The following is a 26,859-nucleotide window of genomic DNA, read 5'->3' on the forward strand; positions in this document are numbered from 1 at the left end:
ATGCCTACAGTATAAGATTAGCACCCTCTCCAAGCTGCAAGTATGTATCGATTGTGGTTTGGGCTGGGTGAAGAGTTATGGAATCTGTCAGAATATTTGCTTTTACGCACAGAGATTAACCATAGAAAAAGTGTTAACGATACTGAATAACCAACAAGAGCTTAATAATCATACTATAATCATTTAATATGAGATATGACAATAATATGTTTACGCAAAAAGATTGTATTTTCATTCACTGCCCCAGTTAGAGGTGTTTCTAATGGAATATGCGATATCGACCACCTTGCCTTTCAGTTCAACCACTTTTTCGGTTGTTTTTGAGAAAAGTTTCATTGCCACTATTAACAAACATGATATCACTGTACTCGTCTTTTCAAGGGCTTTCGTATGTGATTAAAACTTCGACGGTTCCATTTTAAAAGAAATATTCCTGCTGGACTGACAGTGTTACTAGTATTAACCATACAGTACAGTTACATGCGTACTATCATTTGTCGAAAACCTCGTTTGGATATCTAGAACCATTCACGAAATGAAAGAGATATCGTGTCTCAAGCGGCTCATCCATTTATTTCGTTATGTCTTTATATTCCCATTTGCTTCTGATCTAATGTTTTGTTTTTACACCTATAGTTTGTTTTATTTTAGGTATATGTTGTGTCCGTCTATACCTTTAATGATGCTTCTGACTCGAGTTAATAAATAAATATCATGACACCATTCTTCATAATTTTGCAGAAGAGTAAGAAGTATTTCACTGTCCATTGCACCTTGTAAGTAATGCCTATGGCACACGTAAGCGGCCACCTTCTTGTCACGAAGTCCGCTGACAAGAATTCGTGTGCGACGCCCTCAAAATACAGGCCGCGTTTCCCGTCCGTCGTATAGTGAGGCGCGATCTAATTCACGCTCTCGCACAGTGGACGCAACAGAGAGAGCAACATTGCTATTCGTGCCGTGTGCACCAGTGATCAAAACCTAACATTCCCCGGAAGATGAATAGGCAGACATGGTCACATCTCTTGCCCACCTTGGTCCCCGGACCTCACCCCTTTAGATATTTGTCGGGATGGTTGAAAGACGAAGTCTACAAACAAAAGATAAAAAACACTCAAGAGATGAATTGAGATTTCAGATTATGAATAGTGTTGGACTTCTAAAAGATTGCCATGGCGCCCTCAGAAGAGCTACACGTGCTTTTGTCGAGAGAATTCGAAAGTATAGTGAACTCAGAGGTGGTATTTACATCTACATCTACATACATACTCCGCAATCCACCATACGGTGCGTGGCGGAGGGTACCTTGTACTACAACTACCATCTTCTCTCCCTGTTCCACTCCCAAACAGAACGATGGACAAAGGACTGCCTATGTGCCTCTGTACGAGCCCTAATCCCTCTTATCTTATCTTGGTGGTCTTTCCGCGAAATTTAAGTTGCTGTACTGCAGTCAGCCTCAAATGCTGGTTCTCTAAATTTCCTCAGTAGCGATTCACGAAAAGAACGCCTCCCTTCCTCTAGAGACTCCCACCCGAGTTCCTGAAGCATTTCCGTAACACTCGGGTGATGACCAAACCTACCAGTAACAAATCTAGCAGCCCGCCTCTGAATTGCTTCTATGTCCTCCCTCAATCCGACCTGATAGGGATCCCAAACGCTCGACCAGTACTCAAGAATAGGTCGTATTAGTGTTTCTTAAGCGGTCTCCTTTACAGATAAACCACATCTTCCCAGATGAACCACATCTTCCCAAAATTGTACCAATGAACCGAAGACGACTATCCGCCTTCCCCACAACTGTCATTACATGCTTGTCCCACTTCATATCGCTCTGCAGCAATATTTAATCGACGTGACTGTGTCAAGCGCTACACTACTAATGGAGTACTCAAACATTACATGATTCTTTTTCCTATTCATCTGCATTAATTTACATTTATCTATATTTAGAGTTAGCTGCCATTCTTTACACCAATAACAAATCCTGTCCAAGTCATCATGTATCCTCCTACAGTCACTCAACAACGACGCCTGTCCGTACACCACAGCATCATCAGCAAACAGCCGTACATTGCTATCCACCCTATCCAAAAGATCATTTATGTAGATAGAAAACAACAGCGGACCTACCACACTGCCCTGGGGCACGCCAGATGATAACCTCGCCTCCGATAAACACTCACTATCGAGATCAACGTACTGGGTTCTATTACTTAAGAAGTCTTCGAGCCACTCACATACCTGGGAACCAATCCCATGTGCTCGTACCTTAGTTTGGAGTCTGCAGTGGGGCACCGAGTCAAACGCTTTCCGGAAGTCAAGGAATATGACATCCGTCTGATACCCTTCACTCATGGTTCGCAAGATATCAAGTGGAAAAAGGGCGAGTTGCGTTTCGCTGGAGCGATGATTTCTAAAGCCGTGCTGATGCATGGGCAGCAACTTCTCTGTCTCAAGGAAATTCATTATATTCGAACTGAGAATATGTTCGAGAATCCTGCAACAAACCGATGTTAAGTATATTGGTCTGTAATTTTGAGGCTCCGTCCTTCTACCTTTCTTATATACATGCTTCACCTGCGCTTTTTTCGAGTCGCTCGGGACTTTAAGCTGGGCAAGAGATTCGCGATAAATGCAAGCTAAGTAAGGGACCAATGCAGTAGAGTACTCTCTGTAAAACCAAATTGGAATCCCATCAGGACTTGGCGATTTATTTATTTTCAACCAATTCAGCTGCTTCACAACCCCAGGGATGTCTATCACTATGTCCTCCATACGGGAATCTGTACGAGGCTCAAACGGCGTTATGTTTTACGATCCCCCTGCGTCAAAGATTTCTCAAATGCTAAATTTATGTAGCTTAACTTCGAACTTAATTATTTTCCCTCTGCTGAACACCTTCTGTGGCTGTTTGTTTGGGCTACATTCTAAAAGCTGTATCTCTGTAAGCAATAAAAATTGAAAACTTTTATTCTAATTTTTGTATACAACCACTTCCTAAAATATTGTCTATTCATGATGCAACACGCTGTGTATTGCATTTGATTATACCTTTTAATAAAGTTTATCACCCGTGTAAACAAATAAATAAAATATTTTTCTTCACAATTTTGGCGAAGAGTGAGAGCTATACATTTATTCGTTGCATGTGTCACTTAGGGCTTATACTGTATTTTGCGCTGGTCGGATCGTGAGACGGTACTTGATGCACTGTCTAACAGAGAACGCGGTAATGTGGTTCGCGCCTTACGCCCTAGTGGTTCCGCAGCTTAAATTAAGCAGACATGCTCGCTCACCTTTCCCGGCATGGCCCCGCCGTTGAACTGCTTCTCCAGGAGTATGGCGGCGTAGCCGACGTTGTCGCTGGAAACCAGCGAGTTGGTGTTGTTCATGGACGTGGGATGGACGGCGTACCAGTTGATGGCGCCCAGCGGACGGCCCGACGGCGTCTCGATCCGCAGCTGCACCATCGTCTTGTCCACGTCGTGTGAGTACCTGCTCACACACACGACCAGGAGCACGTTGAAACACGTATGTAACGTAGCAGCGATGGTGAGGCACGTTAAAATCTTTGACCAGAGAGCCTATTATCGTGGTTAGTCTGCGCTTGACCGCGCGAGTGTTGCGAGCAGTTCGCTAGTAGTCGTCATGTAGAGCAGTACGCTAGTAGTCGTCATGCAGAGCAGTCGGTCAGTAGTAGCAGCCCAGTGCGGTTGTGTGATGTAGTCTGTCGGCAACACTGGTCAAGATGCTGAATGAGGTATATTGTTAATTAAGGTAATCATCAGATAATGTAAAGTTTATTTATTGTAATTAATCTCCAACAAGTGCCCCAATAATAATTTTGATTTCAAAAGCATTTTTACAAAAAAAAAAAAAATTATTTAATTGAACTAACGATTTCGTTCCACTTCCCTTAAAGAAAAGTTTCACTTAAATTACAAAAAAAAAGAATATTATTATTTGCAATGCAGTTCCTCCAAGCCGTGCGCAAGAATAAGAGCAGAAATTTGACTAGCAGTTATAATGAGGTAAGAATTTAATTCTGATTTTTGCACAGGGCCAAAGACCGATATTTCGGTTTAATTGAATTATCATTATTACTGAGATTTTCTTATCACTGAATGGACTTTTATTTTTTTTGTGAGGAACTTATACTTGGGTCAGATTGCGATTCTCATTTTTTATTGTCATTAAATTTAATTGCTAGGGAGGTTACGTTTGGCTCCCATTCATTTATTATTTCTGTTTTAAAAATTTCAGTGGAGAGGTTACACTTAGCGCAATGTCCATTAGCATTTCTATATAATATTGTCTTTTAAAATTTTTGTGGGGAGGTTACACTTGGCGACACCCAGTCCAGGATTGTATTTCGTTCAGAATCTTTTGAAAAACAGTCAGATATCTGCTCTTATTTGCTTAGATATAATTAGGATTTGGCGCAACGCTTTTACTAATTTTGTGACTCTCTTTCCACAGATCAACGGCAATTCTTTGCTCTGTTGTAATTGTGTGTTGCTTTTGCATTTGTGATTATTTGTTTTGTGAATATTTGTGACTATTGTAAATCTGCCGCGAAAGACTGTGAATAGTGTATCGCGAGGTATTACGAACGAAATTACCGACTCAGACAACGTTACCGATAGGACATGTGACACGCAGTGTAATGATGACAATCCAGCGTTCACTAACAATCAGTGCATTCCAACCATTAATGATGACTTTTATCTTAACGATGAACAAACGAACTCAATTGTCTCTTCTGTTAATTTGACGACAATTGATGACGCGGGACGCTCTATTGTAATGAGCGCTACCCAGCTTAACACACCCGGTTTGGAAAATTCAAGTAACGTTCAGACAAATATTTCTAATGAAAATGGACAGTGTACTGAAAGTACGACGGATTTATTTAATTCCGAAATAGTGTCTGACAGTGTACATCCGACTGACAAACCTTTTTCTAAATCTCAGAATAACCAAATGGTTACAGTAAGCGAGAGAGTTCCAGATCCACCACTAAACAGCACAGAGAGTATAAACGCTAACTTTGGCTTTGAACAAATTATGAGAAGATTGCTACAACAACAGAGTGAAGATTTCAAACAACAATTTAGTGAACAGGACAAAAAATTTAATAAAATTGATGAAAATTTCAAACAACAGAATGAAAAATTAGACAAACAAAGTGAAGATTTTAAACAACTTAGGGAACAGAACAGACAGTTAAATGAAAAATTAGACGACAATTCCAGACAGCTTAGTGAACAAATTAGAGCCGTTGCCGCGCAGTGCCATGACACTAAGGAACAGTTGCGCGTGGAAATTGAGGCTTGTTCAAAAAAAAGCAGCGAAGAAATTAGGTCTGTTGCGCAAGAATTAAGGGAAATGCAAACAGCTGCAACAGAAACACTCAGAGACAAAATTAGCGGAGTCGCTAAACAATGCTCTGAAAAAGCTACACAATTACGGGACGAGTTTAAAGCAATGACGGTAGAACTTTCGCGCACAATGGACGCAAAGATAGACGCGAAATTCGAACAGCAGAACACTGAGAATAACGAGCGCTTTAATCAGCACATACAGAACAGTGATACGCGTTTCCGCAAATTTATTCAAGATCAAAACAAAGTAAAACGACAAGTCATGGAAACAATCACTGCACAAAGACAAGAAGACAAACGTAAAATGTTCGCGAAAGCGAAGACGTATGTAGACAATAATATTGCTACAGTGTCCGACAAAATTAATACCATAGAACAGTTGAGCGCGGAATTACGTGATGAAATTTCTGATCTTAAATCAAAAACAGATACACACACAGTAAATATTCAAACAGTGACATACAGATTCGAACAATTAGAGCTAACACAAGAATGCGATGTCATCAAAGCTGATGTTAAAAAACTGAGCGAAACTACGCGTAAGTTGCAAAAACAGATTAATGCGTCCGATTCTAAAACCCATGATCAGGCAAAAATACTGACTGAAAAATATGATGAATTAGCCAGTCGTATTGATGCTATTGAAAGTAATAATGATAATAAATCAGACGATACTGCACCGATTTCATTTAACCAAACACCTGAATTTCAAAATTTACAGCAGACAATTAATGAGATCGATTCGTCTAATAGCACGTTGCGTAGAAAATTGTCGAGTTTACAACAAGAAGTAACAGAGATGAAAAACATTTCAGTTAATAATAACATACCACAACAGACGCCAGTTTATGAACATTTGTCAGACTCACGCAGCGCGTATAATTTGGGTAATCTACAGAGAGTACGGGCCTTAGATTCCGATCAACCACAGTTCAATAGATTCTCTTACGATCCTGAACCTGTTCCATCACACAGAGATGATAATTTCGATTACAAACATTTTCTGTCAGTGAGAAAGTTTAAAGTTTTTAAAAACGATAGAACGCAGATTCACCCACTGGATTGGATTCAACAATTTAGCTTTGCTCTTCCACCGACTTGGCCTGTAACACATAAACTTGAATTTATTTGCAGTTTTTTGGAAGGCGAACCGGCAACTCGTATGAGACCGATCGCGAGGCAATGCTACTCAGTAGAGGAATTTCAGAATGCTTTTCTATCTGCGTACTGGTCGAAGATGACACAGCGCGGAATTAAAGATCAACTAATTAGTTTGCCAAATTATGAGAACTCCAATTTTCCGAGTGTCATGCAATTTTTTGAGCACATGGTGCAACAAAACCAGTACCTAAGTGAACCGTACAGTGAATCCGCACTTATACAATTATGCATCTCTAAATTACCATGGTCATTACGAGTGTCACTTCTAACGGGCCAGCAAAAAGAAAACATTTCAGCATTCAGAGATCTTTTACAGCTCTTGGAAGTACAGCAATCTGATTATTCTTTTGTAAACAGAAACTTTTCGTATAATAACCAAGGTCAACAAACTTACGGTAATTATGATCAGACACGTAATTTCAATAGGAAAGATAACAGACGCTTTAGGAACGACAACTACCAGAACTTAAATCACAGACAAAATTCAGATTATCAATATCGTCAAAATTTTCAGCAACAGGAAGCACATTTTGGTAACAATAGACGTTTTCCACCACAACAGCATGAAAGTCAGCCGGTTGGAATACATAACCAACAATGTAATGCACAAGGTCAACCAGGCTTTAATGTTCCGCCGCGAGCACGTATAGTCCCTGATACAACAACTAGTAACGTACGGCAGCAAGGAAACAACTACGTACAAAGAAGGCAGTATTTCAATTCCTATCGCAATACACCGTATAGGAATGACTATTACGACAGACGTAAAAATAATGAGAACAATTTTCAGCGTACATCTAACAACAGTCGGACATACCAACAGCAAAATTTTACACAAGAACCTATTCTCATGAATGAACCCGACAGTAGGTATCATCCAGAGCGTAATACGTCTGGAAGAAGTAATAGGACAGTTCAAATAGTCGAAATGCCACAACATCCTCCTAATAATAATAACACGTCAGATAGAATCTGACTAGATACTGTACAGGACGCATTTTCCAATAATACAAGCACTACCTTTGACACGCAAAATGTTGTTCGTGAAAATGTAATTACTTTTGACGACATACGAACACTCTTTTACAGGAAAGACCAGTTGTTCAGAAAACTATTTCACATCCTGTTATCGAAATTAAAATTGGTTCATCGAAATTTTCAGCAGTAATCGATTCCGGATCACCTATATCAGTAATAAATGAGGAGACTTTTAATGAGTGCAACAAAGAGAATACCTATCCGACATTACCTTTAGGCAAAACAAAAGTAAAAGGAGCAGTATCGAGTAAAGGAGTAGACGTTAAATTGCAGATACATTTATCATTTTGTATTGGAGGTCATACTTTTCGCTCTAATTTTTGGATTGTTCCTTTATTGACAACAGACGTAATTTTAGATACGAATTTTCTGGTACAACACGACGCAGTTATCGATTTTCAAAATTCTTATTTAGTGTTAAAGGATGAAAATGTACAATTGGCTTTAGAATTTCAGCACTCTTTATCTGCGGAAGAACAAACAATTAACCGCACAGAGGTCATTTCCGCAACACGTAACATAGACTGTAATCCCACATTGTTCATGGATACGTACGTACACAACTATAATACTCCAGACGAAGCTGACTACGACGTAATGCAATTGATTTCTGATAAGGTTAAAGAGAGCAGTGCAACTACAGACGACGAACGAACGCAATTACACAAAATTCTTTTACAGCAAGCTCCAGTTTTCGACAACATTCCTGGTATTATGTCCGGTTTCATGTACGAATTTCAAGTGAAACAGCACGACACATTTAAAGCAAAGCATTATCCCATTCCATATATTCACAGAGAACAGGTTAAAAAAGAATTGCAGGATATGCTTGACCAAGGAATTATTGAACCGGCAGTTAGTCCGTACATAAACCCGCTACATATTGTTAAGAAAAAAGATGGCTCACTTCGCCTTGTACTTGATTCACGTCACATTTATGACATTATTATTAATGAAACAGATCGACCACAGACACTAGAGGAACTTTTACAGAAATTTCACGGTACAGCTATTTATTCTACACTAGATTTGAAATCGGGATTTTGGCAAATTCAACTTCATCCGAATTGTAGAAAATATACAGCTTTTCTGTGTTTTGGCGACTGTTATCAATTTTGCAAATTACCATTCGGCTCAACTATTTCTTCTGCAGCTTTTATTCGCGGTTTGAACACAATACATCCGACAGAACTTAAGGACAGAATTACGACGTATGTAGACGACATTCTTATCGCAGAAGCTAACTGGTCTGAACACAATGTGATTTTAGAACAACTGTTGCAAACTTTTCATGCACAAGGACTTACAGTTAATCTTAGTAAATCGCACTTTGGCAAAACTTCTATAAAATTTCTTGGACACGTAATTTCAGCAGAAGGCATTGCACCTGATCCGGAAAAACTTCAAGCTCTACGTGACATTACTGTTCCTACGACGAAAAAGCAACTACGCAGTTTTTTGGGCTTAATTAACTTTTTTCGTAAATTTATTCATCACTCTGCATTAGACACACCCAGATTATGCCAATTAACAGGTAAAAACAGTATTTGGTCTTGGGATAAGCAAGCACACTCTGAATTTATGAACCTGAAATATGCTTTGTTGAATGCTCCACTTTTATCGCACCCAGATCTTACCAGAAATTTTTCCATTGCCACCGACAGTTCCAACACCGCTTTAGGCGTACACATTTTCCAGGAAATTGAAGAAGATGGTTCTACAGTAATTAAAAACATCACATTTGCAAGTCGCATTTTGTCACCTGCTGAACGAAATTATTCTGTTACAGAACTTGAAACATTATGTGTTGTATGGGCTTTCACGAGGTTTAGACACTTTCTTTATGGCAGACATACTACCGTTTACACAGACCACAGAGCGATACAATTTTTACTTTCGGCTAAATTCACTCACGACAGATTAAGCAGATGGAAACTTTATTTACAGGAATTTAATTTTACAATAGTTCACATTCCCGGCACACAAAATGTTATAGCAGACGCACTATCGCGTTCTCTGAGCAACAATCAGCAAGACGTAGCAGCCAACTTCTGCAAAGCAAATTTCAGTGTCATGTACATTCAGCAAGTTGCATTTGAAAACTTTATTTCATCGTCATTACAGGACATAGCAAAGGAGCAAAATAAAGACAATGTGTGGAAAGAAATTAAACACCTTTGGCAAGATAAGAATAATGTTACGATTAGAAACCATTACACTGTACGCAATGACATTCTGTTTCGCCGCTCTCATCCTGACAGCAACAATTGGTTATTATGCATTCCTGACGAACTGGTTAACAAATTAATTTGGTACACTCATTTAAGTTACGCACATTACGGAGCACGAAAATGTTTTCTTATACTGAGACAGAACTGTTATTTTACCAACATGGAGAAACGTATACGACGAGTTTTAGCGTCTTGTAAAATTTGCCAGAAAGCTAAATCAGACACCACTTCACATATTCCTCCATTATATCCCATTATACCTGTTAAATTAAGACATATGGCCGCTGTAGATATTTTTGGTCCGATTCCGAGAACGAACAGAGGTTTTTGCTACATCTTTGTCGCTGTTGAGCTCACTTCAAAATTTGTTACTTTCACTCCATTACGCAAAGCTACTGCTAAAACTGTTTCGAAAGCATTTGTAAAACATTTTCTATTTCATGTAGGGCATGTGATGAAAGTAATTTCTGACAATGGATCTCAATTTCGTAGTAGCGTATGGACACGCATGTTACGAGCCAGAAACATTTCTCCGATCTATATATCCAAGTACCACGCTTCTTCGAACCCTTGTGAACGGTTAATGAAAGAAATTGGTAAGCTGTGCCGAATATACTGCCACAAAAGACATATTGATTGGGATACACACATACTCTCATTCCAAGACGTAATTAATTCCATTCCAAATGAATCCACTATGCTATCTCCGTCTGTTATACTGAAAAACGTTGAACCACCAAACAAAATTAAAGAATTAGTAAACTTCCCTAAATGTCGTCGACTGAGACACCACGAAATAATTGACATTGCGCTGAACAACATCAAACGTGCCGCAGAGCGCCGGAGAAGACAGCAAAAACAGGTTTGTAGACGCCGAGACTTTCACGTTGGACAGAAAATATTAGTACGTACACACTATTTATCCAGCAGATTAAAAGGTAAGTGCAGTAAATTTGAACTTCTATACGCAGGTCCATATCGGATTCGCAGCAGTCCTCACCCCAATGTTGTACACGTCGAAACTTTGAGAACCAGAAAATCGAAAGGCAACCACCATTGGTCAAATATTAAACCCTTTATTGAATGAAGACACCTTATGATTCGACACACTATGATGCCATTTACTAATTTTTTTTATGACCACTTATGCAATTATATTCACATGACTAATTACTGATGATTATTGTATTTTTTCTTGGCAAGTGCCAGGCAAGGTAAGGTTAGCAGGTCGCTTTTCTTGTCGTTACACATCAGACCGTGCACATTTTCCATTTTTTTTAATGTACGATTGTATTCCAGTTTTGTTTATATGCACTGTGAAATAGTTAAGATATAACACACACCAGTCGACTTTGACATTTTTTTTTTTTTGCTTTATGACATCTCAACGTCGTGACTGTTTTACATTTTTTGCTGCTGCATTGTGATATTCTCTGTACATTTTGGCTTTGAACACTGTCAATGTCTTTGACATATCACGTTTTCTGTCATGTTATGCTGTATGGTTAATCGTGTCACCATAAACCAGTCATTATTTAGTGGGTATATGATTTAAATGCAGGACATTAATCTTTGTTCATCAATTTCAGAAAGAAATGATGATTGTAAGAAATAAATTCAACAGAAATGGGAATTTCACCTACGGAATAAACGAAAGGAGATGCAATAACTTTATGATCAGGATTAACAAGAATATACGATACTCATCGTAGAATAGCAGTCTTAACTAATTTTTTCTTTCAGAATACAAGGTGATTGATGCAGGCTGTCAGACAGAACTACACATCTTAGTTTTAGTGATGAAATATGCTAGAGATAGGGAATAGTTGTATAATGAGTAATGAAGTGATTTTTTGCAGATGATAATGAATACTGATGAATAATGATGAAGGATATGGTATTATGAATAATGAAGTTTTTCTTTACAGGTGATGATGATAATATGGATAATGAAGTGATTGATAATGAAATTTTTTTTTCTTTACAGAAGAGGATAATGTTGAAGTTATGTATTTATGCTATGTAGTTATTTAAGTATTTGTTGCAGTTTGTTTTGACAGCAGGTGTTATATTGCATAGTAGGATGACGGAAAGTTTTAGAAAGGACAGCTATGGAACACATTTTTATACACATTTCACTACCTGTTAATTCGAAGTTTACTACTTTTCAGCATAGTGTGCGTTTCTTCTTTCAGGTCAATAATCCATTTTGTATTTTTTCCAGGAGAAGCTTTTCATGATACTTACTAAACCTGTTACCTATTATACCTGTTCTAGTACTTGCATTTTTATTTTTTACCCATTTGTGTTTATCATTTATAAATGTGATCACATATACTGCCTTGTTACATAACCTTGCTACAGCTGACTCATGACGAATGACGTTACCTATCCTCATTTGCAGCAATAGGTCAAAAGCAAGTAGTGTTACGCCTCAGCAATTAATTATCGATCCCAACGCAATGCAATGCTAACAAAAAAAAATGTATTACCACTCCCAAATAGTGATACCAGTTTGAGAAAGTGCTGAGTAATGCTGATTAGCTCTGAATAGTATGTCACTTCAGTAATGACTTCTTAATGAGACAAAAAAAAGTATATATATAAAATAATGCTTTGTCACTAGCTAATAACTGCCACTGTTTATTGTAATGAGACTACCTATAATGCCCATGATTATTAATGCTATGACTGTAATTAGCTGATTTTTAATAATGACTTCATAATGATCCGAATACTACTGAATGAGGAACAATGTTTTATTGTAATGAGATTACTTATAATGCCCATGATTATTAATGCTTTGATTGTAATTAGCTGATTTTTAATAATGACTTCGTAATGATCTGAATAATACTGAATGAGGAACAATGATTTATTGTAATGAGACTACTTATAATGCCCATGATTATTAATGCTATGACTGTAATTAACTGATTTTTAATAATGACTTCGTAATGATCTGAATAATACTGAATGATGAACTATGTTTTATTCTATTCAATACTTGCTGGCCACTGAGTGCCAATAATTAATGTCACTCAATGAATTGTTATTAATTATGCCATTAATTAGCTCTTGTTTTCAATGTTGATACTTTGTAACTGGAAAAGAATATGATTGTTTCATAATGCTTTGTAATTAGAAGAAGGCTAATGATTCTTAATTATGCTTTATAATTGGGAAAGAATGTGATTGTTTAATAATGCTTTGTAATTAGAAGAAGGCTAATGATTCTTAATTATGCTTTGTAACTGGAAAAGAATATGATTGTTTCATAATGCTTTGTAATTAGAAGAAGGCTACTGATTCTTAATTATGCTTTATAATTGGGAAAGAATGCAATTGTTTAATAATGCTTTGTAATTAGGAGAAGGCTAATGATTCTTACTATATTGAAATGACAAATGATTAATTAACTATGCTGTACTTTGTAATTGGAAAAGAATGTGATTGTTTAATAATGCTTTGTAATTAGAAGAAGGCTAATGATTCTTAATTATGCTTTGTAACTGGAAAAGAATGCGACTATTTAATAATGCTTTGTAATTAGAAGGCTAATGATTCTTACTATATTGAAATGACAAATGATGCTATGCTTTGTGATTAGAAGAAGGCTAATGATTCTTAATTATGCTTTGTACCTGGAAAAGAATGCGACTGTTTAATAATGCTTTGTAATTAGGAGAAGGCTAATGATTCTTACTATATTGGAATGACAAATGATTAATTAACTATGCTATGCTTTGTAACTGGAAAAGAATGCGATTATTTCATAATGCTTTGTAACTAGGAAAAGAAGGCTACTGATTCTATGTAAAACAATTAATGAACATTTTTCTGTAATACTACATACTTGGTACAGAAATGTTCAATAACTGGGCTATGAATGCCGCAAACTACTAATGAAGACTGTAATTGTCAATATTATGTGACTTAATGTCCTTCACCTCATGAGCTAACTACCCTGAATTACTGCAATGTCCATTTGTCCTGTTTATCCCAGTGATCATGGAGCACTATATTTGGTTTTGCACTAATTCTATGTTGGTGTGCCTTGTAAGAGCGTGGTGTTGACACGACATGCTGTCCACCACCATGAGCGGTGAAGACGTTATTATGGTCCCACTGTTTGGTGTACCTAATGTACTGCCAAAATGAAAACATGGAATATTACTACGACAGCTCAGTGTCTTGGCTACACTGATAAATTCTGATGGGAAAAGAACTTCAAATTGTGTCACTTGGTGTTGTACTTCTGTGGAAAGATACGGACTTTCAGAACAGCTGTGTGCAATCTAAAGTGCTACAACCATGATGCAATCCTTCCCTTTCCTATCCTAATTCTTGTCACATAGTGAAAATCATTTTTTGCTAACATTATTTATGTTCATGGGTTATACATTTTTCGATTCGCTGAACTCCAGTGCGAGTACACTTATGTCACTGGTCGACATGATGTTTTGCCATTATGTTTATTTGTTGTGAAAATGCTAAAGACATTTTTTCAGTGCGTGTGCACTTTGGACATGATTTTTTTGCCATTATGTTTATTTATTGCGAAAATGCTAAAGACATTTTTTTTTTCGTTTTTGTTCTGAAGTACAGTATATGTACACTCTTGTCTTTTATATTGTATATACATTTTTATTTTAATGATATGTTCTGAACTACAGTGCATGTGCACTTATATTATGTGTTAATATGTTTTGTACTGAACTTCAGTGCCTGTGAACTTTTCTCATTTTTCAATATGATTTGTACTCATTCTGTATGTTCAATTCTGTGTGTATGCACTTATGTCATTTGTTAAGAATTTTTTCAGTGCCTGTGCACTTTGTTTTCTGTCAAATAATTTGTATATACAGTTTTCTGATTTACTACTATGTTTTGTACTCACATCCTGTCTTTGTCTGATATATTTTGTACTCGGTGCATGTGCACAACATTTAATTTATGTACTAAATTTGAATATTCTGTAAATTGTAAAAATTTCTTGCGATGGCAAGTCCAAATGACTCACCATCGCTGCCAAATTTTTGCCCCCCCAGTGGAGGGTTATGAAACACGTATGTAACGTAGCAGCGATGGTGAGGCACGTTAAAATCTTTGACCAGAGAGCCTATTACGTGGTTAGTCTGCGCTTGACCGCGCGAGTGTTGCGAGCAGTTCGCTAGTAGTCGTCATGTAGAGCAGTACGCTAGTAGTCGTCATGCAGAGCAGTCGGTCAGTAGTAGCAGCCCAGTGCAGTTGTGTGATGTAGTCTGTCGGCAACACTGGTCAAGATGCTGAATGAGGTATATTGTTAATTAAGGTAATCATCAGATAATGTAAAGTTTATTTATTGTAATTAATCTCCAACAAGTGCCCCAATAATAATTTTGATTTCAAAAGCATTTTTACAAAAAAAAAAAAAAAATTATTTAATTGAACTAACGATTTCGTTCCACTTCCCTTAAAGAAAAGTTTCACTTAAATTACAAAAAAAAAGAATATTATTATTTGCAATGCAGTTCCTCCAAGCCGTGCGCAAGAATAAGAGCAGAAATTTGACTAGCAGTTATAATGAGGTAAGAATTTAATTCTGATTTTTGCACAGGGCCAAAGACCGATATTTCGGTTTAATTGAATTATCATTATTACTGAGATTTTCTTATCACTGAATGGACTTTTATTTTTTTTGTGAGGAACTTATACTTGGGTCAGATTGCGATTCTCATTTTTTATTGTCATTAAATTTAATTGCTAGGGAGGTTACGTTTGGCTCCCATTCATTTATTATTTCTGTTTTAAAAATTTCAGTGGAGAGGTTACACTTAGCGCAATGTCCATTAGCATTTCTATATAATATTGTCTTTTAAAATTTTTGTGGGGAGGTTACAACGTTCAATCTATTGTCACCAAGAATACATACAACCTTTGCTACCTGACCATCCTGTCACACAAACTTCTTCACGGATCCACACCAAATAGGAGAGTGATCCCTACCTGTCTCCAACAGGGCTGGAATTTAGGACTTGTTCGCTAAATAGTGTTGCTAAGCTGGACAAAATTTTTTAGAATACTTTTTATCATTTTTCGACATTTCTACTACTTCTCATTATCTTCGTCTTTTTTCGTATTACTCTCAATCCATACTCTGTACTCATTACACTGCCTCTACACCACGGATGCCATATACAGGGTGTCCCAGCTATCTTGTCCACCCAAAATATCTCTGGAACAATAACAGCTATTGAAAACGACTTTCACCGGTATCAATGCAGGGCTGGGACCCATGAATGTACATATTTGGAAACATTCTAAAACGAAAGCATATGTGTTTTTTAACACAAACTTATGTTTTTTTAAATGGACCTCCTATATTTTTTCTTCAGCAATCCATAGCATGACAAAGCACAAACACAATGGCGTTGATTGAATCGCAATATTCCCATTACATCCCGAGATATTGAGACGCGAAGTTGACGCTTGAAATACCCGACATGTGCTGCTAGCGCACGTTCTGAGGCTCAGGCGTGAACCCCATGCTGCCCGTAATCGCGATGTGATTGACATGCGTAATCACACTTCCATTCATATAGAAGAGGTCCGGAACGAATAATACGGTCTGCTGCCATCCTGCATTAACGTCGTACATTCCAGCAGGTATTTATCCTATAGGCTAGGGGTGATGCGGTTCTGTAACATATCTGTGTACCGCAACGTTAGTCACAAAGTTAACTTCGCTTATCGTTAATCCGTTACTAAAAAGGTAATGCCGTTCAACGTTAAAACTTTGCTTTACTGTAGATCTAGCACAAGTGACAGTTAATCATTCACTCGTAATAGTAAAATTCATGTTGATGGTTTTAGTGAAACGAGCAAGTGGACTAAAAGTTTTACCGTTGTTTAGGTAAAAATGTTTTGATTTGGGAAGTTCAGGTAGGACATAGAAGATGAATGTAAACATGTTTAACAAATTAGTTTTATTATCACATAATTATCTATGTTATGTTTATCTAATGCGTTAAATGACACATCGTTGCAAACAAATGTTTCTTAACATCACTGGGTAAAATGGCCCTTTGTAGAAACTTCCACTGTGATACCAACGCTACATACTAAACATAGCGTTCACAGCTCATGCTCAAAGTGATGCCCATTGGCTTGCATACATAGGGTCACTCTGCGGATGAAGGATGTCCTACTTCGTGCTACTGTTTCCTCTTTGATGGCTGTACAAGCATCAATAATGCGTTGTTTCATGTCCTCTGGTGTTGTTGGTTCATGTTGGTAAACAGCATCCTTCACTGCTCCCCAAAGAAAATAATCCAGCGGTGTAAGGTCCGGAGATCGGGCAGGACACCTAACTGGGCCACCTCGTCCAATCCACCTACCAGGGAACTTACGGTTCAGAAGTCGTCGTGCTCGTAAGGCGTTATGTGCAGGGCATCCGTCATGCTGATACTACATGACCATTCTCCGGTTCAGAGGTACGGTGTCCAAGAGAACAGGAAGATTGTGTCGTATAAATCTGGAATATTGTCTGTCATTTTGGATGCCATTTATAAAGAAAGGTCCGATAATGGTATCTCCAATAGTCCCACACCAAACATTAACTTTCCACGGAGGTTGTTGCTCTACCTGACGGAGCCATTTTGGATTGTCTGCGGACCAATAATGCATATTCCTCATATTGACAATTCCTTTGTTGGAGAATGATGCTTCGTTGGTAAAGAGAACATCAGCAAAGAAATTTGGATTAGTCAGAAGTTTTTGCTGAGCCCGCCGAAAAAATGTTACCCTATTGCGGAAGTCATTTCCATGAAGATCCTGGTGTAAATGAACATGGTAAGGATGAAATTTATGACGTTTAAGAATACGCTGTGCACTTGATTTCGACACACCAACTTCACGTTCAATTTGACGTGTGCTGATTTGAGGATTCACAGCTATGGTAGCGAGCACAGCAACTTCAGCACGTTTATCTGTGCGTGTTCTAGGACGATGTCGAGGTCTTGGATTTAAGCTTCCCGTTTCACGTAGACGAGATGAGAGACGACCAAACATCCCGCGCAAAGGCGATGGCTTGTCAGGGAATCGTCTTCTGTACAGTCGTTCCGCCTGAGCAGCATTTCGTCCACCTACAACAGGGTGCAGTACAGGTATGTAGAGTAGGGTGTCTGTATCACTCCGCACATCATTAATGACATTCCAGGATGATCCTTGCTTTTTATGTCATATTTCCAGATATGTCTGCCCACTTCACTCCAGACCATTTTAGTAGGATGATAGTCATGGTTTGTAATGACCACACCATATTTCTTATTATCTCCTGTTTTTCCTTTCATGCAATATGCATCTCATAGAACGTCGACTACTGTTTTGGGTCATTATTCTGTTGTAACGTGAACCCTTTCCCTAATAAGCGCAATCAACATGGTATCGTATGGTAGCGAAGTGTGTGGCGGCAGTACTTCTGACCCATACACCATTCTATTTTCACAATGTCGCCAACTCCTTACCCTGCAAAACATACCGAAACCATAACAGAACTCCCTCCGTATTTAACTGTCGTAGAATGCACTGTTGGTGCACCCTTTCTCCTTCAGACTGGCGAACAAATGTCCTCCTTCCGGCACCAGAAATGTCTCATTTCGATTCTTCTGTGAATAACACTTTCTTTCACTCTTCATACGTACGCTTACAATGTTTCCTAGCCCATTCGAGTCTCTTTTTTTATTTACGAGTTTCAGAATTGGTTTCTCCACCGCAGCACGTCCCTTTGCGCCGGCGCCTCCTTTTTACTGGAGCAGCAGGTATGTGTCCCTTGTTCATATCTACCAATCCTCTGCGAATTTCTGCTGCTGTTTTGAACCTGTAAATTTAATCGTAATTCCGATTAATTAATCATCACCTTTATTTAGTTTATAGTTCGTCCTTGTCGTTTTTGTCGTGTAGGGTCCTTATTGATACCTGTTGTCTCCTGGTGGTGAAGAGAGTGAGACACGCCACATTGTTTCGCAATTTGGGGCGTGGATAAAACTGCTTGTCTGAGTCCTTCAATTGCAGCTTGTTTTTCTATGGATGTCTCCACTCTTGGAGCGTTAGTAATGATGTGTACTCTGTCAGCTGTCGCTAAGGAACTGAAGTGCAGTAACCATATAACATGTATCGCACAACCGCTTGGAGTGAACTGTGGACGTAGTAGCACTACAGCGAAAAGCACACCGGTATGGAACGGGCATTCATTCATCACACAGGTGACAATACATACCCGTCAGGTATTACCCGGCAAGGCGAAGAGAGAATGTGGCAGTTAGCAGGAACTAACTGGGTCAGGTGTCTAGGCACAGCCACTCTCCGACTGAAGTAATGCGCGTTCTACGTCGCGGTGCAAGCGCGCAATACGAACGCGGAAAATGTCTTCTCGGGCACGCGCAACGCTTACAGTTAACGAGATTAAATTTGTTGGCAATGAGAAAGAGTTGAGATTTACCGAATCGACGGAGAAGCTCACGGAACGTGTAGCCAAAATGTCAAAGTTGAGAAGCAGAACAATGGACTGCGAATTACGGAAGAAAGAACACTAAGCTGAGTGGAGTGAAATTCAAGTTTCTGCGCCAAAGAAGATGAAGCAAGGTGCTTACAATAAGAATTCCATTTACGACATGGACGAATGTATTAGTAGGCAGCTATTATGAAGAATGTAAAGAAATACCAACTTTGTGAAAAGTTTTTAGAGCACGGAACTGAACTCCAAGTCTAGCAAGCAAATTCGTAGAAAAGTTGTTCTCTCTAATCAAAAGATGCCAAAATAAACGTGTTGTTACCCGCGAATGAGAAGACGAGTTACAACAGGTACATACTACATTAGGGTTTACGGAAGAACTAAGCATTGGATGAAAGTAGTCAGTGGTTCACGTAGATGAAACATGGATCCGGGCATGTTACACCTTGAGTAAATGTGGCAAAGTGACAGTATGTGAGAAGTATAGTCGAAGGAAAGTGCCTGATAGTGTTCAGATGTTGTGCATGCAGGCGATGACACGATTTCATTAAGGTTTCACATCTTATATGTGACTCAAATAAGCAAAACGACGGATTGAGAAATGGGCCATGAAACCTTTTCTTTATTTATTTGGAGAGAATCACAAGTCATCTTGATACGTGGTACTTACTGGAATTAAGGAAAATGTGAAAGGGAAGATCCACAAATATAACCTTTTTTTCACGCAGCCTGTTTATTTAACAATAAATAAACTATGTTTTACAGATAATCGGAGCATTTAACCATAAAATTTTCTTTAACAAAATGTACAAATTTGCAAAATTATTTTGACCTTAAACCCTGTAAGTAGGCTGTTTAGGGTTTTTTATTGGTAACGCCACATAGCGCTCTGTATGAAAATCACTGGCTGTGCTGTGTGCAGTCTGTGGCTGGTTTGCATCTGGATGTTAACAGCGGGTAGCGCTGCGCAGTTGGAGGTGAGCCGCCAGCAGTGGTGGATGTGGGGAGAGAGATAGCGGAATTTTGAGAGCGGACGATCTGGACTTGTGCCCATCAGAAATAGTAAATTTTTAATATTGGATATCATGGACTGATATATATATTATGACTTTTGAACACTATTAAGGTAAATACATTGTCTGTTCTCTATTACAATCTTTCTTCTGCTAACTATGCCTATCAGTAGCTGGTGCCTTCAGTAGTTTGAATCTTTTATTTAGCTGGCAGTAGTGGCGCTCGCTGTATTGCAGTAGTTAGAGTAACGAAGATTTTTGTGAGGTAAGTGATTTGTGAAACGTATAGGTTAATTTAGTCAGGGCCATTCTCTAGTAGGGATTATTGAAAGTCAGATTGCGTTGCGCTAAAAAAGTATTATGTGTCAGTTTAAGCACAGTCATGTATAGTTTTTCTAAGGGGACGTTTCAACCCTAAGTTGAATAAGCTTTTAATCTTTGCAAAGAAATCTGAAGTGCTGTATTGCAAAACAGCAAACAGTATGGCAATGATTACAAGATGGCCGGACCTGCAGCCCGCCCGTTACCGGGTGAAACAGCGGTGTTTATTACGGCGCTGGGCACAGTCCGTCTTATTAAATGTCCTTCTGCAACACGTGAAGACTGTATAAGCACCACTGATGACAAGACTGGTTCAATTACTTAAAACAGAAGACTTAACTTTTAATTTGAAATCTGTATGTTGAAAGGTTCGGGTTTAAGATGCGCACCTGTGCTCAAAGGATAAACAGATTAGCTAACAATATGACAATGATAAGACTTACTTCAAAGGAACCAACCTCTTAATTTCAATCGGCAACCAAAGTGCGACTGGATCCCAATCCGTCCCTTCTGACAATTTTATTTTGACTAAAGTCCTTGTGACAGTTGTCTGTCAATATTTTCAAAGTTAAACTGACTGTCAGTTATTAACACCGCTCTGAAGGAACGTCTTAAACATGCCTTGTGTACACTTATTACAAGAGAACCCACTCGGCGGAACCACAAGATCTTTCAAAGGCATAAACGAACAGCTTAGTACAACAGGTCGTTCAGATTATAACTAATGAATGAGAAATGCAATTAAAATCAAAGAACTGAACCGGTTAACAGCTAAATCTAACCATAAGGTCCCTCTTTTGTTTAACGGCAACCTGTGCGTAAGTACAATTGTTCCAGCTGTGTTTACGACCAGGAGCTTATTTATTAGAACATTAATGATCGGGTGCAAACCAGAAAGAGAAGGCAGTATAATAGCGGGAGAAATTTTTAAACGACAATTAGTGGTTTAGTGCAATACTACTGCCTAAATGTGCGACCAAAGAGCCGACCGAGTGAAACTATGAGGGTCGGGTAAAAACCAAAAAATAATGAGGTCAGTTAGAGAATGAAACAAATCACCTCTAGGATTACAGAATGTTACTCTTCTTTATGAGCAAGCAGTTCCATGGATCCACGGTGCGTCGCGGCGGTCACTGAGCGGCGCCTATGAAAGCCAGGTAGAAAAAAATGGTTCAAATGGCTCTGAGCACTATAGGACTTAACTTCTGAGGTCATCAGACCCCTAGAACTTAGAACTACTTAAACCTAACTAACTTACGGACATCGCACACATCCATGCCCGAGGCAGGATTTTAACCTACGACCGTAGTGGTCGCGCGGTTTCAGACTGTAGCGCCTAGAACCGCTCGGCCACTCCGGCTGGCAAAGCCGGGTAGAAGAGGGTAGCCAGGCCACGAGCGGTCGTCAGACACGAATGTTACCAACCAACCGACGGTACGTCGGCCTGCTGCTTGTAGTCGATGCTGACCCCGGCGAAGTACTCCGGTATCTTCGCTCTGCGCAGGCCCTCCTTGCGCAGCTCGTGGTTTCGGGCGCTCGGACCTCGTGACCACCTCTTGTCGCGACGCTAACGCCAATCCCCAAACTTCGTACCTACCTCTCGGGCCAGAAAACCCAGTATATATATCGGCAAGCAAAAACCTTCTAAGGACACTACCGACAGATACCAACCCTTCCTCACAGACATTGGCAATAGGGCCGCAAGAGGGAGAGTCAATGCTACAGCTGAGCCAGTGGCGCCAGACATAAGGGTCTACTAACTCATTTGCGCCACGGCATAGCAGGTTAATTTGTAATCTATTAAACTCAGTTTCTCCTTCTGACAAACGCTCTAGTCCGCAATGATATGCTGGTGAGTGCTCCATCAGAGGAAAAGTTTTGGAAGAGATCCTCATGAGAAATACTATTACTAATTTCCAGTAATGCCTTTACTCATTCGGAATATTTCTAGTCAGCCAGCCGGAATGGCCGAGCGGTTCTAGGCGCTACAGTCTGGAGCCGCGCGACCGCTACCATCGCAGGTTCGAATCCTACCTCGGGCATGGATGTGTGTGATGTCCTTAGGTTAGTTAGGTTTAAGTAGTTGTAAATTCTAGGGGACTGATGACCTCAGAAGTTAAGTCCCATAGTGCTCAGAGCCATTTGAACCATTTTTTGAATATTCTAGTCACTGAAACTTTCCACAATGTTTGATTAAAGTTCAGCCAGTGACGACTCTGAAATTATTTTCAATAATGCGCGTGATTCGGAGGAAGTAATAAACCAATCTCACATGGATAAGATTTTTATCAACCTCCTATCTCTATTAAATAAAAAAAGCCACGAAGAGACTCATAGTCTCACTTCATAGTAGTTCACTAAATCGGAGCACCAGATTTACGTAATCCATTCGTGTTAGACAAGAGACACTTGGAAACTCGTATGTTATCGGGTTAGCAAAATATATTCAAGCGTAACAGTAAATACCTTAACGAACATAGCATTCGGAGTTTGAAATTAGTTTTCGTCTTCTGCAAACTGTGTTGCTTGTAAACGTGGTGATGGTCAGGTGGCCTGCCACGGCGCTCCTCCTGTAACAACACTGGAATGTGCATCAGTATTACTTCCCCCCTCCACGTTTATCGGGAGTAAAAACAACGGCGCAGACCACTGTGTCGAGAGTGCCACTTAATTTTGTCGAGTAATAACTATTCGTGCGTAAGGGGGATGGAAAGTAGACTGGTGTGGCTGTCAGAATTTGGATCGACGAGGGAAGCGTGCCAGGATGATCCGTGCAGTTATCTGAACCGCTGTACCAGCGTAAATGTCTAGTGAGCAGGACATCCGGGTTCGATTACCGGCCTTGTTACAAATTTCCACTCTCCACTGCAGTCTATACACGGTGTTACAAAAAGGTACGGCCAAACTTTCAAGGAACATTCCTCACACACAAAGAAAGAAAATATGTTATGTGGACATGTGTCCGGAAACGCTTACTTTCCACGTTAGAGCTCATTTTATTACTTCTCTTCAAATCACATTAATCATGGAATGGAAACACACAGCAACGTACCAGCGTGACTTCAAACATTTTGTTACAGGAAATGTTCAAAATGTCCTCCGTTAGCGAGGATACATGCATCCACCCTCCGTCGCATGAAATCCCTGATGCGCTGATGCAGCCCTGGAGAATGGCGTATTGTATCACAGCCGTCCACAATACGAGCACGAAGAGTCTCTACATTTGGTACCGGGGTTGCGTAGACAAGAGCTTCCAAATGCCCCCATAAATGAAAGTCAAGAGGGTTGAGGTCAGGAGAGCGTGGAGGCCATGGAATTGGTCCGCCCCTACCAATCCATCGGTCACCCAATCTGTTGTTGAGAAGCGTACGAACACTTCGACTGAAATGTGCAGGAGCTCCATCGTGCATGAACCACATGTTGTGTCGTACTTGTAAAGGCACATTTTCTAGCAGCACAGGTAGAGTATCCCGTATGAAATCGTGATAACGTGCTCCATTGAGCGTAGGTGGAAGAACATGGGGCCCAATCAAGACATCACCAACAATGCCTGCCCAAACTTTCACAGAAAATCTGTGTTGATGACGTGATTGCACAATTGCGTGCGGATTCTCGTCAGCCCACACATGTTGATTGTGAAAACTTACAATTTGATCACGTTGGAATAAAGCCTCATCCGTAAAGAGACAATTTGCACTGAAATGAGGATTGACACACTGTTGGATGAACCATTCGCAGAAGTGTACCCGTGGAGGCCAATCAGCTGCTGATTGTGCCTGCACACGGTGTACATGGTACGGAAACAACTGGTCCTCCCATAGCACTCTCCATACAGTGACGTGGTCAACGTTACTTTGTACAGCAACAACTTCTCTGACGCTGACATTAGGGTTATCGTCAACTGCACGAAGAATTGCCTCGTCCATTGCAGGTGTCCTCGTCGTTCTAGGTCTTCCCCAGTCCCGAGTCATAGGCTGGAATGTTCCGTGCTCCCTAAGACGCCGATCAATTGCTTCGAACGTGTTCCTGTCGGGACACCTTCGTTCTGGAAATCTGTCTCGATACAAACGTACCGCGCCAAGGCTATTGCACCGTGCTATTCCATACATCAAATGGGCATCTGCCAACTCCGCATTTGTAAACATTGCACTGACTGCAAAACCACGTTCGTGATGAACACTAACCTGTTGATACTACGTACTGATGTGCTTGATGCTAGTACTGTAGGGGCAATGAGTCGCATGTCAACACAAGCACCGAAGTCAACATTACCTTCCTTCAAATGGGCCAACTGACGGTGAATCGAGGAAGTACAGTACATACTGACGAAACTAAATTGAGCTCTAACATGGAAATTAAGCGTTTCCGGACACATGTCCACGTAACATCTTTTCTTTATTTGTGTGTGAGGAATGTTTCCTGAAAGTTTGGCCGTACTCTTTTGTAACACCCTGTATATAAAAAAAAAAAAAGTTTTATATTTGTACAAGACTCTTCTGGATAATATTACTTCTAGACGAAAAGAATCACGTAAATCTGACATGTTTATCAATGTACTACTCCTCTGCTTACTCTATCGCATCCATGGTGTTATATGGAATCTAATTTAATGAGAGTTCTAGGTAGCTGAGGATTAAGAATATGAATTAGTAAGTTTTCAATGAACACAGCACAGTCGTGAACCAAAATGAATAAACTCAAAAGATATGTCTTAAAGCTGAGCTGTTCCCTTTCCATCTTTGCATGGATTCCGTAACAAGAAAAAGTTTAGGTGACGGAAGTAATTTATGAATGATCGCTGCTAAAAGGCAATTCCATTTTCGGCTTGATCTGTTATACTATTACTGTCATTTATATCACCCTGCCAGCTGATTTAGGCGATATATTATTTTCAAGGACTATTCCTAACTAATCCACAATATTCCGTCGTCACGCGATGCGGGTGTATGCAAGTATGTGTCTGTTATTTTAAATATGTAGAATTTGTAGTATTAAACTCGAGCGAGAACAAAGTTCGGTGTGTTTGTGAAAACGCACGGCGTTACGGCGGTAATGGTATTTAAAATCGTCGACGAGTGTGGAACACTGCTCTCGCTCGAGTCTACAACAGAATTTGTACATTTAAACGACAGACGCACGGCTCTACACACCGGCACACAATGACGGTGTGAAATTACTGCGAAAGGAGTAGTATATGCAGTCTGGTACAGCGCCGAAATCAGCTGATCGTGTAACGTAAGTGACAGTAAAGGTGTAACGACCCAAGTGAGAAACGAAATTGTCTTTAAATAAGGGTCGAGCTCTGGACCCAGCTATGAGAGAAATATGGATAATCCTTATCATATGAAAGACGGTAACAAAGAAGTAGTAAGAAGACGCCAGATTTAAACGGGATAACTACTTAGCGTTAGAAGGACAGCAGCAGAGACGGACGAAGACAAGAATATTAAAAACGGATTATAGGTGGTGTGGTGTGTAGTAGTTTCATAGAGATGTAAAAACTAGGGGGAGATAGGGGAAAATGAACGGTAGCAAACCACTAGCGAGATCAATGACGTACAAAACGTTCGCACAAATGCAACAGGAATTTTGCGTCGGTCCCAGGACCATGACATACAAATCTTTGGCCAATGAGTTTTGAAAGCTGTGTATCACTCTTAAGAAGCGTCGCGTTTGCTTCGATTGCTCATGTAATACGAGGGTTGTCCAGAACGTAAGTTCTGATCGGTCGTGAAATGGAAGCCACAGTGAAAACCAGAAACGTTTTATTTGGAACAGTTAGGTACACCTTCCACCTACGTCTCTACATAGTCGCCGCTCTAACTTCGAGTTTTTCGAAGTGTTGTATCAGCTTTTCAATATCCTCGTCATAGAAAGCAGCCGCCTGTGCTTTTGACCAGTCATCTGCACTGGTCTGCAGCTCGATGTCTGTGGAAAAAATTTGTCTTCATAGCCAGCGGTTCTTGTGAGCAGAGATGAGAGTCAGGGGGAGCCAATTACGGAATGTATTATGGGTGATCAAACACTTCTCATCGGAAGCACTGCAGGAGCGTCTTCATTGCCCCTGCAGTGTGCGGCCGAGAATTGGCACCAAGAAGAAACTGCTCGACAGTTGTGTTATGTGGGCTGCATGATGCAGGCGAAATCTCTAACCAGGCGGGAGACGCTGTTTGCTACGCATGTTTACGTTATCCCTGTTCACTCAAAACTTAAAA

At 39.7% G+C, this 26,859-nt stretch overlaps 1 protein-coding gene across 1 annotated transcript in view; it reads right to left on the minus strand.

The window, feature by feature from the left end:
• Positions 1-26,859, minus strand: part of LOC126455831 (neutral ceramidase-like) — a 205,711-nt gene that overhangs the window by 142,817 nt on the left and 36,035 nt on the right. Inside the window, exon 4 of the mRNA XM_050091593.1 lies at positions 3,300-3,498. Within this exon, the coding sequence (XP_049947550.1) occupies positions 3,300-3,498 (199 nt within the window). The remainder of the gene's footprint in view (positions 1-3,299; positions 3,499-26,859) is intronic.

This window comes from Schistocerca serialis, chromosome 2 (genome assembly GCF_023864345.2).
Source record: "Schistocerca serialis cubense isolate TAMUIC-IGC-003099 chromosome 2, iqSchSeri2.2, whole genome shotgun sequence".
Lineage (NCBI taxonomy): Eukaryota > Metazoa > Arthropoda > Insecta > Orthoptera > Acrididae > Schistocerca > Schistocerca serialis.